We start from the raw sequence: 20,055 nt of genomic DNA, 5'->3' as shown, positions 1-20,055 counted from the left end.
TTTTTTTTCTTGTTTTTAAGCTTTTACTGAGACTATCCATAAGTAACCATTTATATTGTATATTTAGGTTGAAAATTCAGGATCAAGAGCAGATGAAGAATTTCAAAATGAATCCTACATAAAAGCAGGTGAGTTCATGAATTTCACAGTTGTCATCCCAACCCCTCCCTTACCCCGAGTACTAAGGATTGAACCCACTGAGCTACATATCCGGCCCTCCTTTTTGGCAGGGGGGGACAGGGTCTTGTTGAATTGCTCAAGCTGACCTCAAACTTAAAATCCTCCTGCAGTTGTGATTATAGACATATGCCATTATATCCAGCTTATCGTAGTCATTTTCAAATTAATTATATTTACCAGTTTTTGAGAGCTTCTATGTGACAGGCTCTGTAATAGTTACTTCACTAATTTTCTCACTGAAATTTATAATCATTTGAAGTGAATGTTAAGCATTGCATATATCATTGAGTAAACTAAGGCTTGTTGACTTGTTCAAAGCCACACAGCTTAAAAGTGTGGTATCTTGCCTTAAATAGCTACTTGAATTTTGCCAGTAATCTCACAATGGACTCAAGGTACAAAATGCATAGTCTCCTCTGGTGGTACCATAGAAATCTAGAAGTTTTGTGCTATATACTCAACAGAACATTTGTTAACTACTAACAGGTAGTCTCAAATGTAGTAGCCGATCAAGGACATCACATTTATGTGGATCTTCTCCCAGGGGTCTCATTGCAGACAATGTGTAGAGGCCCCAACTCCAGAGAGATCATTTTCTTCTCAACCACAAGATAGGATTTTATTGGTTCTCCATTCTGAGAATGGGGAACAAGGAAGGGTCTGTTCATCATACACAAATTTTATAGCATATCATTTAAAACAAAAATAATGCAGTGATAGTTATAAGCACCTTTATGTCCAGAGCCTAGTTTAATCAATGTTAACATTTAGCATATTTGATTTCCACATCTCTTAAAAATGTTACAAATGTAGTAAAATCCCCTTATCACCCCTTCCCAGTTACAGTGTCTTTCCCTGTTATCCCACTCTAACAGGAAGCACTATTTGCATTTAAAGAATTTCTAGTTTCATAAACAATATGCAGCATATGTTGCCTTGTTTAGTTGAATGGTAACATATTATATAAACCATCTCCATGTTATTTACTCACTTGGCAATATGTTCTGAGATTTTTTTCCTGTTGACTTGTGTAACACTAGTTATTTTAATTGCTAGTTACTATTCCATTGTGGGCAGCATATGCCGTTGTTATTTATTGCTTCTTTTGCTGGTAGACATTTAGGTTCTCCGTTATTTTTCTAAATACAGAGAGTGCTGCTTTGCCTACTGTTGGGCCTGATCCCCAGAATATATGCAGTGCACCTCTGTCTCTAGCATGGTACTATTCTCTTATAGGCAGCTCTCTAGTGTACTGAGTATGCTAAATTGTGTCCAAATTGTGTACTGATATTACGCTGCTGCAACACAAACTGAAAGGAAAAGGCCTTGACATTGACTATGTTAAAATTCAGCATTGTGACCCTGGACATGTTACTTCCCTCCTTGAGCCCAGTTTACTGATGTCTAACAATGGCAGAAACTGGAACTTACCTGACAGCATCAAAAATTATATGTGAACTATAGCAGTGCTACATAACATTACTGTTACTCTGTAAAATTTCCAAGTCAGTTTTTCCCCACCCCATTCCCCACATATACCCCTAAAATAAGTGTTAGAATGAAAAATATATAAGTATTTAACATAGTTTCTTCATTGTTGTATTTATCACTCAGGGATATCCAGTGGCGGGAAAGATAACACAGAAGCAAACTCTAAAGAGGTATGTTTTCATAATAAACTCAAGCATCTCATGTTTTAAATGTAATATTTTCATCTGTACACAAAGAAAAGTGTTAGAAAGGTTTTAATTATTTATAATATTAAATGGATGCATATCACTTGTATCTGTGTGCTGTTAAAATGTTTAGGTAATTTCACAGGTCTCAGGATTATTTGGACACATCCATGTTATGGTCAAAATCTGTCTTCATATGCTGTCTTTTGTCAACCACAAGAAGCCCATTTTTAATGGGCCACTAAGAAAGTAGGAAAACTGTCAATTAAATTATGATATGCCATTGATGTAAGAGATAGCTTATCTTCAGAAATGATAAAATAAGAAAATTTTAAAAATTTATTTTAGAATTGTTGAAATATAGTATGTTACCACAGCCATATTTGAATGTTCTATATGGATTTACATTCAAAACCAGAAAGACTGAAGATTAGAAAATTAGTGTAATTCAAGTCTAGATGCCAAAAATGTTATTTGAGGTTCTTTTCTTAAAATTAATATAGAAATTTATTCCAAAGGATAGAAAGGTAATATTATATGTCCCCATGTCAGTTGATTTGGTCAAGATGCTATTATTGCCTTTAATATAATCATTCTTAATTCCAGGTCGAAGAGGAAGAAAGGCATATTCCTAAAAGAAAAAGAAAGAAGCATTATGCTTCCTCAGAAGATGAACTGGGTATTTAGAATATATATATATATACACATATATTTATTCCTCTTTTAGACATCTTTAAAAAAATCACATTATTTGGCAGTCAAAAGAGTAAGCCAGTAACAGAATCCTTGAGGGTATCTTCAAGGATTACTTGAAGTTAGTTACTTCACAACTCTGGAGGCTAGTGGTGTCTTTACACTGCCAGGATCTCTACAGGCTGGTGAAGCACTTTAGCTCCTCTGCTTCAGACTGTTGATTTTCTCATGTCCATAACAGTGCCATCAGCTGGAACTTCCTGCAGTGATGGAAATGTTCCATGCTTACTTTGTCAGTATAGGAGCTACTAGTCACATGTAGCTGTTCAGCACATCATTGTGATCAGTGTGAATAAAAGAATGAATTTTTAATTTTAAATTTTAGTAGCTACATGTGATTAACTTTATTGGCCAGTATAGGGACCTTTCTACTCAAATACCTGCCACAGAGTAGAAATTCAATAAATACTTATTCAGTGACTATAAGAAAAAATTATAATTAAGTGCTTTTTTAGCTATTTTATAGTGATTTATTCAGTTCATATTATATTCAGGTACTATCATGTACATGTCCCATTTTTCATAGTAATTCAGTGAGTTAGGTATTGTTGCCGTTTAATAAAGAAGAAATTAAGGTTCTGAGAATCTAACTTTACTTCTACCAACCAAATCCAATTCCAGAGCCCAACCACTAAGCTGTGCCTCTTAGGTGGTAACTCATCCAGGAAATTAAAGTTAAGGTATCTCTGGGAACTGTGTGTGCACTTAACCCTCTCCATAGAACTGCTGCTTTGTTGATACCTTGTGAGCATTTAGGAATTTTTTATGTTATGCTTTATTTATTTATTTATTTATTTTACTTTGCCAGGGCCAAAGGCCAATGCTTGATGCTGAAATCACATGACATTGTAAATACATTCAGAATAATTTTTGACTTCATTGTGTCCCAAGCCTAAAAAAGAACTTTCGAACTGTCTTAAAATAGAACTGTGCATGTCGTTTTTCATTTAGCTTTTATTCCTTTGTGATTCTGTCTAAACTGATTTATAGATGATAATTCAGATGTCCTGGATTCCAGAATAGAAACAGCACAGAGACAGTGCTCTGGAGCGGAACCACAAGACACAAAGGTATTTTTTCTACATATTAATTTTAAGTTAGGGATAGCCTAATTACATCACTGTGAGTACTTATGGTAGTATTGTTTCATTCTCGAATCCCTTTTAATTTATGTATACCTAACAATAATCCCCCACAAAAAAAGAGCAGATGTTATACTTTATAATTCTTAAATTCCAAGATTATGTTAATGTCACAGTTCAGAATAATGGTTGTTTGGGGTTTTGCTCAGTAATATTATTGATTTCTTAAGGCTTCCAGGTGCTTTCATTGCAGATGTACCAAAATACTGAAATACAGTGATGTGTATTACTTTAAATGTTAATATTGTACCTTCCCTTTTGCTTACCTCCTGCCCCTAAAATATAGGGATTTCCCCAAGGTCAGCTTCCTTACCGCCTTTTCCTATGGACCTGTTTTTCTCTTATGACTCAGAGAAGTTCACAAACTTTTATTTCTGCTCCTGCCCAGATTTCCCCTCTTCCTGCTAGACACAATATCTTTATTTAGGGTATTTTTCCATTTCTGAGACTTGTTACTCTGAAACTTTATATTGTGTATTCAGACTAGCTCCATCTCCTCCTCTCTTTCCTCTCTCTTTCTCTATTTTCTTCCACCTTGTTACAAAAGTATTTAAGTCAGATCATTATTAAATACTTACCAACTAAAAAAGGAAAATGGCCTATTCTCATAAATCCTGGTGAATTATAGTCAAAGGAATAAACAACTTTTAATCCATTCCTTACTGCCCTTTCCAGAACAGGAATTATGAGATAATACTTCTAAATTTGAAGAGATGCAGATTGAAAGGGTATCTCTTTATTTTTCCTTCAGTCTCATGTATGTTTTTTAATTTTAAATTTAAGCAAAATAAGTCAGCTTGTCTCATCAAAAATTGTGTACACAGATAATATTTTCAGTATTAGAATGTTTTCTTACATGGAAAGTTGTCTGTAATAGCATTTATTTCATATCACATTTAGTGTTAATAGTAATTTTTATATACTAGGTTGGGAGTGATTTTATCATTCCTGTTTTAGCTTTCCACATAATCAGAATGTGTCTCTTTATAAAAGGAATAACATCATTACTCTAAAATGTATATGCTAAGACTAAAAGAAGACTGAAATTGAATATGTGAAAAAAAATGTAGGCATTGGAGAAGTCATAATAGGGAATAAAAGTGAGTTGTTTGCATGTCCTCAGGATCTGATTAAGTGCCTAAGGGGCCAGAGGTTCGGTCTTATAAGGACCACCTCAAGGACTGGAATGCAGTTCATTCAATGGTTTGAAAATTTCTGGGCAGAACTTCTTCAACCCAGGACATAAAAATACTGTAGGTGTTCTTGCTACACTGAAAGCAGGAATCCCCCAAACTCCTGCTTGCTCCAACCCCCGACATACAAACTCACTTTTTTTTTTTTTTTTTTTTTTTTTTTTTGGTGCTGGGGATTGAACTCCCAGGACTTTTTGCATGTGAGGCAAGCACTCTACCAACTGATCTATATCCCCAGCCCACAAACTCACTCTTCCCCATCCTTGCTCTCTTGCTTAAAAAAATTCTAGACCAAAAATCATAATGTGCCTTAGTCAGTGTTTATAAGATCAGAGAAAATAATTTGCTGTCTGTAATAGCATTTATTTCATATCACATTTAGTGTAAATAGTAAAGTTCTGGCTTTCCCTAGGGACTGATATTCCATTCTCTAAACCATATCCTTCCAAGGAGGGTGTAGAATGAACCATTGAGGTGTATGATAAAATGGTAGAACCACTATTTATATCAGCCTTTTATTCAAAAACAAACAAATCTCTAATAGTATTTATTGTACAGATTGGACCTGATGTCCTCACTGGCAGCAACATTATCTCTGATATCACATGTCAGTCATGCACCATAATTGCCTGTCTTGGTCCTGGCAATGTAGTACTTTCAAGGTACCATAAGGAAAGTGGGAGCTCCATAATACAGAGGACTTGAGAATAATTTCTTCAGTTCTTTATTCACTTTCAACATTTTATGATTGAATAGTTTACAGATGCTCAGTTGAAGGAATTTGCAGAGTCTGTTAAATTAGTTTTAATTGAGGGGCTGAGGTTATGTCTCAGTGGTAGAGTGCTCACCTAGCATGCATTCGGCACTTGGTTAGATCCTCAGCGCCACATTAAAAAAAAGATATTGTGTCCACCTTAAAAAAATTAGTTTTAATTGAACCGACCATTCCAAAATAGACACAGAATGAAGATTTCTGCAAGACAAATCATAAGACAAAAATAACATTTATAATGCAGGTACAAATACATAAGAGAAATGGCTGAACTGACACTTAGTGTTACTAGGAAGTAACAGAAAGTCTTTGTCATCGTCAATACTAGGTACAAAAAACCAGCATGAAATAGGCAAAAAAAATTCAAATGTTTAAGGAAAAGTGTGTGAAATGTGGATGTTAAATGGATGTATTTGCTTTCATATTTATACCCCTTCAAATGCTGGCTAAATCAAAACCCAGTGACATTGAAAATCTCTGAAGGGAAGTGTCAGGTGAGGGCATTTCTTTGTAGACCCTTTGGTATTTTTAATCAGGAGAACCTCTTCAAAAATAAGTAATATTAAAAGTAATTGAGGGCCAGGGGCAAACGTCAAGGGTAGAGTCTTTGCCTGGTATGTGTGAGGCCCTGAGTTTGAGTCCCAAAAGTAAATAATAATAATAATAATAATAAATAGAAATGAGGATTTATAATTATTTGTAAGGACTATTAAATAAAATTAAGGCTTTAGTTTTTAAATTTATCCTGATCTCATCCTATTTTATATAGTTTTGTTTGCATACTATATTTGTTTTATTTGAATGAAACACTTTGGTATTTCATGCTCAAAACCTTTTGTGTTTAAGGGTATATCATTTAATCGTTGAGAAATCACTGTTCTACGTTAGCACCTTGAAATACTCAGAAATCCCTTTGGCACCTTACAATTTGTCCCTTCCCCACAATCCTTTCCTCCACCACTTCACAAAGCTGTTGCCAATTTCTATGTGTTCTTCCTTTGTAGTTTCTCTCAAAGGAAAGAGAACAGCATTTTCCATTCTGCAGAGGAAAAGAAGTACAACCTTGCTATTTTGTGGTTGAGCCTGATCTCATGCTTTTCTGCCTTCAGAATCTGTTTCTTTTTTAATAATCTCACTAGCATCAATAATAGTTGCTTTTTAAAAGCCATTTTCCAACTAATTGTCCTAAAAAACATCAAGGAAATTGTTTTTGAAATAGAAAGGAAAACTTTGGAGAGGGTGAGTGGAGGCAGAGTTGTTTGAAGATGAATCCTCTTGTTTAACTTCTCTATAGGAAGAAAACTCTGGAGACTTGGAGGAATTATCCAGAACAAGTTTCAAGACAAACAGCAGTGCGTCAAGGGCCGTGGAAGAAAAAGGTGAGTTATAACATATACTGGGATAAATTGAGAGATTAAGGCTTCAAAGCAACCGGCATCTTCTCACTGAGCTTTGCCCCTCAAAATGTCTATTTTGCACATTTGCTTTCTCAGTGTAATACCGTACCTCATGCTTAAGGTTAATAAGGTTGGGAATTATTTTTTTAAATTGATCCTGCTCTACCCAAAGTGTGATGCTTTGCTCTTAACCAAACTCAGGCTTATTGATTTTGATAGTGGAAGCATGTAAATGAAGTGTGTGTGCGTGCAGCCACGACAGTTTAGGTCCCCTGGGTGAGTACCCCTGTGGGCATTGGTAAAGGCTGACTCTTGTACTGAGCCCTGCCTTTTCTGCAGATGAACTTAGCAGCAGTGAGGCTACTAGTGAAAAGACAGAGCAGAATGAAGATGATAGCATCAAATCACAGGAGGTGAGAAATGCTTTTCATGTTTATTTGCTCAGAATTGTTTAAGTACTAAAACCAGATTGAATGTGCAGAATAGTGTTACCAAGGGTTTTTCCTAAGTATTTTTGAAAGAGCTTTACTTTTTTAGTGCAGTGGGACACCATTACATAGCATGCATTTTATCAGTGTCATTATGATTAATTTTGTTCATCTTTGTTTCATCAGAACATTTTTGTAAGACCTACTTTTGTCATGGTCAGATAGGGTCAGTCCAGCACTACATCAGTGGCAATGAAAAGTTTCTGGCCCTGAAGCTTAGCACTACCAGGCCAGGTACCAGGACAGGGCAGCAGCAGGAGGTTTCCAAATCCATGGAGTCCAGCCAGGCGGAAATGGGAACAGCATCAGGGTGGGCCAAGGGGGACCCAGTTACAGAAGTAAGAGGTGACACCAGCACTTATCTCCATTACCTCATCCTCTCAACATCCTCACCTCTCTCTGGATCCTAAGGCAGTTATCAGAATCCGGTGAGGGAACTACAGTGAGAGAAATAAACACTACACCCAACACATCTCTTTCACGTGACAAAGTTGAAATTTGAACACTCTTAGGAGGGAACTCTAAGTCTCAGGTTGAGAAAACAAACTGTATAATAGAGGATAAAATTGTTCTTTTGTTGCTGTTTTTTTTTTTTTTTTTTTTTTTTAATTCTCCCTTAGGAAGATCAGCCGATAATTATTAAAAGGAAAAGAGGAAGACCTCGTAAATACCCTGTAGAAACAGCATTAAAAACGAGTAGGTATTTGGAGTGTTTTAAGTTCATACACAGGTGAATTCTTAAACACATCTGTTAAATGGGATTTTTGGTTTTTGTTTTGTTTTCTTTAGAAGACGACTCCAAAACAGATACTGGCATTGCCACTGTAAGTACCTACAAAACATAAAAACAAACTTTTCAAGGCTCTTGGCCTTGAAAGGGCACACTTCAATATCTAGTATTTTGAACTACTTTTTTTTTTTTTTTTTAAGTATTTGAAAAGCTTTAAAAGATTTTCTTAAACATGGGCAACCATTTAAATTTTTTGGCTAGTAGCAGAGTCTTATAAATGGGGTTTTATTAGCTGTTCTTTGGTTTCATTCCTTCCTCCCTATAGAGTTTGGTCATGTGAAAATTATATATTGGAACTTAGCTTCTTATGGTTACCCTTCGCTAAAATATAGAAATTTGCTGTTTTATGATTTTGAGATGGTAACTTTTTATGAAGATCTCTGACATGTCTTGCCATCTTACTGCTTTCTGTGGAATTATTTTTATACTAAAATGTATACTGGTTCAAGTGCAGAAGAATTCTCAGCAATAGTTTATCTTTTTGAATTTTTTTTTATCTTTGACCTTAAAGTGTATGCACACTGAAATCATGGTGTCAAGATCTCACTGTATGCAGTTCAGTGACAGCACTATTAGGAGGATAGACACATGGCCACTGACCTAACATAAACACTTGGAATGCCCAGCTCAGCTTTACCACTCATCATACCAGACCTGTGATTCACACCAGTCAGGGGACCCTCTGGAAATGCAATTCCTTGGCTGTAAAGTGATGCAATGATACCTGCAATACTGCTCATAGAATTATAATAAGATGAAAAGAAACCAGAGAACCAATGTGAATGTATTTACCAACACGGAAAATGAATTGCTGACTCTACGAAACATTAACCACAGTGGCCACTGTGGTTGCGTGCAGTACCCATTCTTCAGCTTGCAGCAGGGTGGCTGGGGAAGGGACTGGTTGCCAAGACTGTGTTTGGAAGTATGGGCAGCTAGCTGCAGAAAATGGGTCCCAAACATTCTATCTGTGTAATAAGTAGAAGTTTAAATCTTCTTTCCATTATAGATTGCCTTTCTATGTGATAAACTCCTGGTTTCGGTTTTTTGTTCGTTTAAACTTAGGTAGAACAATCTCCACCTAGCAGCAAACTGAAAGTGATACAAACAGGTATGTACCTGGAGCACCTAGCTCTGTGTATGCTGCAAGGAATTGGTATGCTTTCAGTTATTTCACAGAAAAATTTTTTTAAACTCTTTTTTTTTTATTTTTTTTATTTTTATTTTTTAGGTGTAGATGGACACAACACAATGTCTTTATTTCTATGTGGTCCTGAGACTCGAACCCGGGTCCCGCCCATGCTAGGAGAGCACTCTACCACTGAGCCACAATCCCAGCCCCTCTTTCACAGAAAGTTTCAAACTGATTTCCTAAGTAAATGTTTTTCCCTTGGTGAGCAGGAAGGCTGGCTTTTGGAAAAGGCTTTAGACTTTCATTCTGTTCATCAGTAAAATGAGTGGGCTGCTTAGTAAAAATAATTGTTCGTATAGCATGAGAGAATATACTTATGGTCTATTTCTTTGATCTGAGTCTTTCTGTGTTAAGAACCCTGGAGGGCCATCCTAGAGGAAGGTAAAGGCAATTGAAGGCAAAACACTGGAGGCACTGCATCCACAGGAAGAGCCTGTACTGCAGGATCCCACCAGATGTGTTGGATTTGTATAGGGAAGAAGTAGGTGGGATGCCTGGGATTGGGCAGTTACCAGAAAGGCACACATTCAGCTCAAGAGCCTGCTGATCTCAGAGGAATCATAATTTTGAAGCAGCCTGTTCAATTTCCAGAGCCCAGGACACAAGAGATAAAATGTTAGAAATATTTTTGCCCTCATTCCAAGAAGAAAAAATGTTCCAAAATCTTGACAATCTTTAGCTCCACACGGTAGAATGAGGAGAGCATTCCTTACTGTTTAGCCTGCTGCATACATTTTCCAGATTCTTTAACATGAGTATACATTGATTTCGTGGTTTAAAATTTTGTATTTTTATGCAAGAAGAGCCACTGGTGGGCTCTAAAGCATTGACATAAGCAAAAAGGATGAGAGGGACAGCTATTTTATATCAGCTAATTTAGGAACGTATGTATTCTGATCAGCAAGATAAAGCAAAGTATAATACCTGTATAAAATGTTTTTCCACATTCAACTATGTGTGAGCTTGTGTTATACTTCAATTTTTCTTGTCTCTTGGTAAGTTAAGGTTCATTTCTTCCTCCTGTATGCTTGGCAAGCATAATAGCAGTGACCTGCATCCCCAGCTCTTTTTATTTCAAGACATGGTCTCATTAAATTTCCTATACTGGCCTCAAACTTGTGATCCTCCTGCCTAAGCCTCCTGAGTATCTGGAATAACAAGCATGTATCACCACACCCAGCTATGCTTGGTTTTTAACCAATTTTAATTTATAATTAATATAATATTTTAAATCCATACAAAAAATCTTCATAACTTGAATGTTCTTTAAAGACTCCAACTTAAGCTTTGTGCGGTTGTTATTTGACAGTAGTTTTCTGAATCTGAGTAGTGATGACCAAATTAAAACAGACTTCTTTGTTGGCCTTGTTATCAGATTAACTTTTCCTCTTCTTTGTAATATAATATATTGAACTTGCAGAGAAAGACAATTAATACAGTCTTCATAACTACTAAGTACCTTTGAGTTTTTGTCATCTAAAAACATGCCTTATTTGTAGCTTCAAAGCATGTACATGAGCTAATCTTCATTTTTCTTACCAAAGTACATTCTCAGAAAATCATAACATCTACCAAAAACAAATGCATCATGAATAGGCATACACAACCTACAAAAAGGCTTGTAATGCATAACTTTTTTAGTTGCTGTGATATATTAAACTTTTCCAACTATCACTCTGCTTATTAGTTGTATGACTCTGAACAAATTATGGAAATCAAATTACACAAGCTTTATTTTTCCAAACTTTATATCAGGATTGTAATTTACAGAGTTACATTGAAATTTAAAAGGTGCACAGGTTTGGGGCTGGAGTTGTGGCTCAGTGGTAGAGCGCTCGCCTAGCATGCATGAGGCACTGGGTTCCATCCTCAGCACCACATAAATGTAAAATAAAGATACTGTGTCCACCTAAAACTTAAGAATAAACATTAAAAAAAAAAAAAAAGATGCACAAGCTTAACATCCTTAATCATAAATCTGAAATGCTCCAAAATTCAAAAGTTTTCAAGTGCTGGCATGACATTATAAGTGGACAACTCTACACCTAATTTCACGTGACAGGTCACAGTCAAAACACAGGTGCACTAAAAATGCTGCATAAAATTACCTGTAGAAGAAAGGAGAAAGAGCGCGAAAACTTACCTTAAAGAAATATCAGTAGGGCTGAGGATGTGGCTCAAGCGGTAGCACGCTCGCCTGGAGTGCATGCGGCCCTGGTTCCATCCTCAGCACCACATACAAACAAAGATGTTGTGTCCGCCGAAAACTGAAAAATAAATATTAAAAAGGAAAAAAAAGAAATATCAGTAAAGCTGCCAGCTAGCTTCTTATATACACCTGATGTTATCACTTTTAAAAACCCATACACAAGCATAGTTGTCTCTATCAATATGGCCTTCACAAATAAAATTGTCTTCCCCAGTTATAATAAATAATATTTTGAGAAATTTGTTCATTAAGATGGCATTTCTTTTAGGAATTCATCCTCAAATTGCAATGCTTCTTTTTGTTCTCTGTTGTCATTTTTATATTATGCTGTTTGAAGAAACATGAAATTCTATACTTTTTGGATATATGTATGTATAAGGTATATTTGAAATATAAATGAATTTCATGTTTAGACTTGGGTCCTATCCCCAAGATATCTCATTATGTATATGCAAATATTCCAAAATCTGAAATCTGAAAACACTTCTAGTTCCAAGCATTTCAGATAAGGAACGCCTATCCTGTATGTGATCCTGGGTTGCATGCATTTCCTGATGTGTCTTAGGGGTTCCCTACACACCTTTTTTTCCTGCCTTTCTGGGTTCAGAGCATATGAGTTTACTGTAAGGAACCAAAAAGATAGTCTAACCCAACTCCAATCTTACATATGAAAACATTGAGGCTCATAAATTGTAAATAATTGCCTATGGTCACAACTTATAGTTTGCAAATCTGAAATGAAAACTTTGCTTTCCTAACTTACATTCTGACATGCTTTCTGTTAGGTGTTCTGATTCTTTGTCTAACTGATATAAAATAATGATAAATTGTATAACAGTACATTAAATAGCATTGGTGCATTAACAGATAATAACTAGACTATTAAAATTAATTTTTAGTAATAAAATACTAATGCAAAGATTTTCCTTTTTTTAAAGATGAATCCAATAAAGAAACAGCTAACCTACAAGAAAGAGGTATAAGCAATGTAAGTGTTAGTTTTCTTATCAAGATGCATCCTTTAGGAAAAACCTTACTAAATGATCAGTTGACCATCCTTTCAACTTTAATTTTATTACTCCTAGGACGATGGTGATGAGAAAACCGTAGCAAGTGCACGTCGGAGAGGAAGGAAGCCCAAGCGTTCGCTCACGCTGTCAGATGATGCTGGTATGTCTCTAATTATACTTCAGAATCACCTTTTTTTAAGAGTTTTTCCTTGAACAAGGAAAATCCAGTGGGGTACAGCTTGTATTAATATTGTGTAAATATGTGTGAAATGGCTCTGATCCCATGTCAAAAATGGTACATCCCAGATGCTTTTCTCAGAATATGTGATTTTTTCATGAATGTTGGCTGTGAGCTGCATAAGTAAACTATCCCAAATGTGTTTGAGATTAAGTTAAACAGTTGTGAATTGCAAGTGCTAAGACTAAAAGGAAGTGGAAAACCACTTCTTTTGCCTCTAAGTCCCCAATATCCTAACTTCTACACTCCATGACTCTCCTTTGGAAGTGTCTTTGGGAATTGTACAATCCAGGTGTTATCCTTCTCTCTGAACAGAATTCTCAGAGCCAGAAAGAAAACGCCAGAAATCAGTTTCTGAAGCAACTGAGGACAAAAAAGATCAGGAGTCTGATGAGGAAGAGGAAGAAGAGGAAGAGGATGAGCCCCCTGGAGCCACCACAAGATCTACCACGAGATCAGAGGCTCAGAGGTGATGGGGGCAGCTAAGAGCTGCCAGACACTTTCACCAGCTTCTCCATCCAGAAAGAGTTCTTAGTTTTCTTTCATTTTATCCTCAGCAGAGGGCACATGTTCTCACCCTTCTGCCATTCTGCACCTTCTTGAAGAACCCATTTCCTTTTTTTCTTGGTCCTAGGGATTAAACCCAGAGTGCTTCCCTGCTGAGCCATATCCCTAGCCCTTTATATATATATATATTTATGGTTTTTTAAGAAGCTGGGGATATAGTCAATGGTAATGCCTCTCTGGGTTCAATCCCCAGTACCCCTCACCAAAAGTAATTCTTTAAAACTCATACTTAACTTATATAATCTGGATAAACCACCTGGATTATCACTGTTCTTCCCAATGTACTTAAGGAACTTGTAGTGGATTCTTTTCTCTTTGGCTTAGATTACCTGGCATTAGTTGATTGGTTCCAAGGCTATGGCGTCATCTTCATAATTTTAGATTATCAGGTGGGATGGGCTCTCAATGGTGCTCGAGTCCTAGGCCATCAGGGGCTGAACCACTGTTTGAGCAGTTCTGTGCTCTTGGTCTTCCTTTTCTTGCACATACTTCAGGCAGGGGAAGTCACTCCCTTCTTAGCATTCTCTTCCTTGTGTTCAGTAGAAGCTGGTATTCTGGTAGCTTCTACTGTTCTAGTTCTTTGGGGGCCTTGTAGTATTTTCTCTTAAGTATTTAAGGGCAACTTCCAGGTCTTCTTGTTTTAAACCTCCTTATCCCTGTTTTCTCCTTTCCACTTGTAGTCTCTTTAAAGCAAATGTCCTACACCAAGTCAGTCTAGTGAATTCAGAAGAGGATTGTCCCATCTTGTGGATTCTGTTTTTCAGTATGCATACGAATTACTTGCCTCAGACTGAACCATATCCCCCCTAAACAAGTTCTTTTTCTTAGAGTTTTTATTGGTAATTCATCTTCCATTATCTGATTTCTTTCTTATGCTGTTGACTTTTGGGGACCTGAACACTTAGCCCTCTCAATTGTGCTTTCATTAATCTAGGCCCCTTATTCTACTCCAGTGAGCTGTTTTGTTATCTCTATTTTATCAACCAATATATTTTCTATTTTTCACAGATTCGTCTTAAAATAAGTCATGACAAAATATCATGCACAGTAAAAGCCAGGATAGAGCCATGCAAGTAGTGTTGGTCCTGGGTGACATCAAGGTCTACTTAATAGCAATGGTCAGGAAAGCCAACAGTTTTTCTGCTTTTGATCCCCATTTTGCCTCCCCACTCTCCTATGCACAAGGAGCCTCATCCTTTCTAGATAGTCCCAAGGATGGGAGTATTCAGTGCTGCCAGTGTTTCTATAATCTATTTCAGAAAGCATCATAGGGAGCCATCTACATGAGCAACCTCCAAACTTGGCAGCCCAGAAACAGTTTCTCCTAGAAATCACCAAAAATTAGCAAAAGAGAAGTTACCTACCAGCAAAATAGTGACCCTCCCCCATTAGGAAGGTGATTCCCTGCTTACGCTTCAAGTCATGTTTAAGCCCTGAGACTATTTTTGGTAGAGTAATGCTTTGTTCCAAATTTGCTTTAAGATTTTTGTCTTTCCCAATAACTGTCTTTGGGGATCCTTGGTTTCCAAGAAGAATAAGAACGGCTACAGAAGGTGTCTTCAGTGGCTTCCACCAGGCCACGCTACACAGGCTCATCCTTTACACTTGTAAGCCTTGTTGTGGATTCCCGTCTACCATCACCAAAGGCAAGGCGTGTTTTCTCCAAGTGGCCCCAGGTCTGGGTGTTTGGTTAAATCCGCACTGTGTGGTGGAGCATCATACATCTTGCTTAGCCAGAGCTTTGCAGAGGTTAAGAGGTGACAAAGCATCTTCTTTCAGACACAGCCACCTGCCAGCTGCACCTTCCACTGCAGCCCGGTTGATTTCCCAGCTTCACAGGTTGTGCCAAGTCCTATCTCTTTGCCCTAGCTTGTGCTTTGGCAGGTTTGTCCCCACTGCTGATAAGGTATGTCCCCCTAGTAAGCAGGTTCTTCCCCTTCTTCAAGTCCCTCGTCTGCAGAGTGCCCTCCCCACATGCTTCAGCCTGTTCTCTTCTCTCCTTCCTGTTGCACTTTCAGTCAGTACTGGGCAATTGCTGACATGGCATTGTTTTCCCCCTCGGGGCTGTTTCTTCCTTGAGATCTTACTTTGTGTGCTCTATAGCATTTAAGAACAAAAGATGGTTCAAATGTATTGCTATGTTTTGATATCTCTTGCCACAATTTGATCTTCATAGAATACTTGTAATACATGTTTATGCTCTTATCCCTGTGTCTTACAAAGGAAAGCAGATTTTCTCATTATTTCCTGGAAGATCTGGGTGCATACTTCTTGAAATTGAATTTGTAGAGGAATCACCTGGTGAAAATGCAGATTGCAATTCTCTAGGTCTTGGGTAGGCTAAGATTATCTGACTAACAGGTTCCCAGGTAACCAGTGCCACTGGTCGCAGACCACAACTCTCCGTGGAAAGAAAGGGTGTGGGTGACCTACTGAGCTCCCACAGAAGGAAGATGCAGTCTGACTCACAGCTCTTCTCTGATCACATGTGATCATTGTCTTTCCTGGACACAGTTTGAAGTAGTTATTAGCAAACACGGCTTCTTATTCTCTATGCATGGGTAGGAAACATGCCAGAACCATATTGTCTGAGACAATATTAAAGTTTATAAGCAACTGTTTTTTATGCCAGTGAAGTTCCAGTTCTCCCTATTCTGCAGTTTTGGCTTTCCTAGTCTTTTCTTTCATTGACAGAAATGTGTTGCTTATTCCTTGTGTGGAGCATTGCACTAAGCACTGGAGTTAGAAAAATTAATAAATCTTAACATCCAACCTGGGTAAACATCTAATCTACTGGGAAAGATATATGTAAGACTTTGAATGCTTTTTTTTATAACTTTATTTTATTTATTTGCTTCTTAAGTGGTGCTGAGGATCGAACCCAGTGCCTCACTCATGCTAGGCAAGTGCTCTACCACTGAGCTATAGCCCCAGCCCCTTGAATGCTTTTTTGACTACAACCCACAGTAAAAATATATTTTGCAGTATATCTGGTGCTAACATTCCTGCTGTAGAAGCTGAGGCAAGTTTGTATGAGTAAAACTAAATAGATTTAATATCAGTGGTATTTTCTAATATGTTCTACTAATGTGCTGCTTTACAATACTGACTGTAATGTGAAATTTTAATAAATACCACAGATAAATTATAATGGCAAATGCTCTATGAAGATAGAAAGTACCATGGGGTTTCTTAGGAAGGCACAGCTCGTTCTGTGATACAGAAGGCTTCCCAGAGGAGTGGCTTTTGAACTGGACCTTAGCCAAGGAATTTGATGAGATGGGAGGTAGAAGGTGATTTAAAAAAAAAAAAAAAAAAAAACAATCATGTCAAAGCATGAAGATGTAAAGAAAACATTTGTTAATATTAGAGGGCTGATTATAAAAGATTTTGTGTACTGTACTCTGGTTAACTTTTCCTGAAAATTCAGAGAGCCAACAAGGATTTTATACATCTAAGGACAATAACATGATTAATTGGAGTCCTAACAGTTCTGATGGCAGACTAGAGGACATGCTGTGAGTGTCAGCATGTTCTTCCAAACATCCTGCTCTTCCTTTGCCAGCTGTTTCCATAATGCTGTACTGTGAGACATGGTTTTGCACTAGGATAGATCCTGGGTTACAGTCCTGCTCTTCTTGGTAGTTGTTTCAATTTGGGACAGGGTGTGTATTGGTAGGAGTAGCAGTTGACTTCTTTGTTTCAGAGCTAGAAGTGAGGCCCAGAGAAGGAAGCCAGCCTGCCCAGGTCAGCACCTAGGGGTGGTAGAGCAGAAACCAGAGGCTTCCATTCTCCTCTAGTACTCTGGGTTAGTGTGTCCCATTATCTCAAGCTCTTTTTCTTATATAAACTCCACTGGGCTTTTCTCTTCTCTGCAGTCCAGTTAAAAACCCTTTTTTGAAGGTCTCCCAAATTATTTGAAGCAGCGCTTTTAACTCACTATTGCCTTGACTTTTATTTAATGCAGATCAAAGACACAGCTCTCCCCTTCTACTAAACGCAAGAGAGAAGTCAGTCCTCCTGGGGCCCGGACAAGAGGCCAGCAAAGAGTAGAAGAAGCTCCTGTGAAAAAGGCGAAGCGGTAACCTGACCCTCCCCTGGCAGCTTGAGGAGCACAGTAGAGAGGTGATGATCATCCTCATGGGCTGTAGGCTTTTTTTTCCCCCAACCAAGAAAAGGATATGCATGTGCTGTAAGTTCCTAGGTGCAAGCTTTTTCTTGTTATGTTTTAAACAGCTTTATAAACTATTGTTCATAGAAGATATTATGTACATTTATTTCAGATAAAGGAAAGTAAGTTTACTTTGTATCTGAACTCAAAACAAAGGAGTTGTATATTTTAACATTCAAAATTGGGATTTCCCAATGTGACACATCACTAATGCAAACCCCTCCAGCCATCAGACACCAGGCTGCCTACTGGTGATCTGTGTATAGTATATGAACATGTAAAAATAGGTTGTATTTTACTCTATGTATGATGCTAATCAATGAACACTTTATTTATTTTACAGAGAAAACTTATCCGTGAACTTTACTATATCTGTTTATTTTATTTTATTATTTTTTTTTTAATAAAAAAAGGGTTTTAAATGCTATGCAGTCATTAGTAGAAAATTTTTAGGACTCTGCCTGCCCTGTGACTGTGTGATCCTGACCTGGCAGGAAACACAGGCGCTCGCATGTATCCAAGTAAAGTAGCTGAGCTGAAGAAGGGTCTCCACTGCTTTTCTTTTCACAGTTGTGACTGTTTTTAAGAACCTAACTCGTTTTTAGATTATATTTGCATCCGTGACTTTACCACCAGCCCCGCTGACGCTGGAGATCCTGGGTCAGGTGAAGTGACATGCCCCCCCAACCCCTGCAGTGGGATCCTCTGGGTGTCCATTCCACTCTCCCGCTGCTCAAAGCTTCTACCAATATTCTTTCCCTGTCTTTTTCAGTGAAGAGAAATGCGTTGAATGTTAGATCACTCCTATCTATTCAGCTTCAGGATTTTATGTTTTATATACAATTATTTCAGGATAGAAACTGGTTTTATTGCCAGATTCTTTTTTAAACATGTTTTAACTCCCATATGAACAAACTGTCCAATTTAAGTTTTTCATAAACTTTTCTTAAGGTCAAATTTGTCTCTTGCAATGATGTGATGAGTTGCCAAATAATTGAGATTATTTTACAATGTTTTGTTCATATTCTTATTTTATAATTAAAATTTACATTCAGTATGTGTGGATTTTTCTTATTTTTTTGTTTTGTTTTTTGGCTTAATGTAAGGTGGATATTTCTGTCATTTTACATGGTTTCTTACTGAGATTTTATATATAAATTATAAAATGTTTCCCTAAAACTTGAGTGGTAAGAATTTTTCTTCCTGTGTCTGAATTTTTTTTCTTGTGCAAACCATTTCTTCTCTACAAGTAATTGGAATTTTCATATTCAAAGATGAGTCAGTAATGGCCGATAGAATTGAATTTTAGACCTAGAAGGAATCTTCAGACCAGAAACATGAGAGTTTCTCATTTTTATTTATATGGGAGAATTTTAACCAAATCTCAAAAATCTAGTGAATTGTCTTAAAGTCAGCCAAGGTTAGAAGTCTGCCTAGGTTCCAAGGCTCTCAGTCCTGTACAGTCTCACTGCTCACTTTTAGATTGCTTAGTAGAAGTGCAGACCTGAAAATCTATTCTCAGTATGAAACTGTCCTCAGTTTAGAGATGCCTGTTGTGGGGCATGACCTTGTTGGGACTCAGTAGTTGGTTTTTGAAGAAAGGCTGCCTCATAATTAAATCAAAACTAAATAGAACTGCATGAAGAATTTCCAAGTGGGGAAGTCAGCTAGACCACTCAGCTTCCAGTGGTTCTGAACCTGAGTAGAGAGCAGGTCCCTCCTATATGGTCCTTGGGAATGTATGGGGGCAATTCTTGGTTGACATGATGATTTGATACTGCTAGAATTTAGAAAAAAAAAAACAGGTCAGGAATGTGAAACCTCCTGCAGTTCATGGGACAAACCTAGAGTTCCCCCACTAACCCACTGAGAAACACCTCTCCACATTTGTCATTTTCCTGACATCACCACTGCCACTGCCTCACTGCTTCTCAGTGGGCACACTGGACCCTAGCCATCTGCTTTCCTCATGACAGAGCTGAGACAAAGCTGCCACAATCCAGTGAGACATACTGAAGGTAGAAGACCATCCCACAACCCAGGGCAAGGTGGCTAATTCCTCTTCACTTGGTAATCAACACAATCATCCTCCCATTCCCAGAGAAAGGCCAGTTTCTCAGGTTTATACCACTGGAGTTAAATTCTAGAACCTACTAAGGCTCACTACATCCACCCCAATTCAGAATGACCAGCAGGTAACACTCCCCTTCTCCGCCAGGTCTCACAGTGAGCTGATGGAAAAGCTGAGCCTGAGCTGTTTCTTGTCTCTAGCGCAGC

General features: G+C 37.5%; 1 protein-coding gene across 1 annotated transcript in view; it reads left to right on the top strand.

Moving 5' to 3' along the window:
• Positions 1 to 18,835, top strand: part of Bod1l1 (biorientation of chromosomes in cell division 1 like 1) — a 52,476-nt gene extending 33,641 nt beyond the window's left edge. Inside the window, exons 14-26 of the mRNA XM_027939371.2 lie at positions 68 to 128; positions 1,795 to 1,841; positions 2,463 to 2,535; positions 3,600 to 3,679; positions 7,011 to 7,095; positions 7,453 to 7,526; positions 8,222 to 8,297; positions 8,391 to 8,425; positions 9,457 to 9,502; positions 12,731 to 12,780; positions 12,878 to 12,962; positions 13,356 to 13,509; positions 17,575 to 18,835. Of these exons, the coding sequence (XP_027795172.2) occupies positions 68 to 128; positions 1,795 to 1,841; positions 2,463 to 2,535; positions 3,600 to 3,679; positions 7,011 to 7,095; positions 7,453 to 7,526; positions 8,222 to 8,297; positions 8,391 to 8,425; positions 9,457 to 9,502; positions 12,731 to 12,780; positions 12,878 to 12,962; positions 13,356 to 13,509; positions 17,575 to 17,692 (984 nt within the window). The 3' untranslated portion in view covers positions 17,693 to 18,835. The remainder of the gene's footprint in view (positions 1 to 67; positions 129 to 1,794; positions 1,842 to 2,462; positions 2,536 to 3,599; positions 3,680 to 7,010; positions 7,096 to 7,452; positions 7,527 to 8,221; positions 8,298 to 8,390; positions 8,426 to 9,456; positions 9,503 to 12,730; positions 12,781 to 12,877; positions 12,963 to 13,355; positions 13,510 to 17,574) is intronic.
• Positions 18,836 to 20,055: the final 1,220 nt, after the last annotated feature.

Source organism: Marmota flaviventris, chromosome 7 (genome assembly GCF_047511675.1).
Source record: "Marmota flaviventris isolate mMarFla1 chromosome 7, mMarFla1.hap1, whole genome shotgun sequence".
NCBI classification, from domain to species: Eukaryota; Metazoa; Chordata; class Mammalia; order Rodentia; family Sciuridae; genus Marmota; species Marmota flaviventris.
This window is presented reverse-complemented; position numbering and strand designations above follow the sequence as displayed.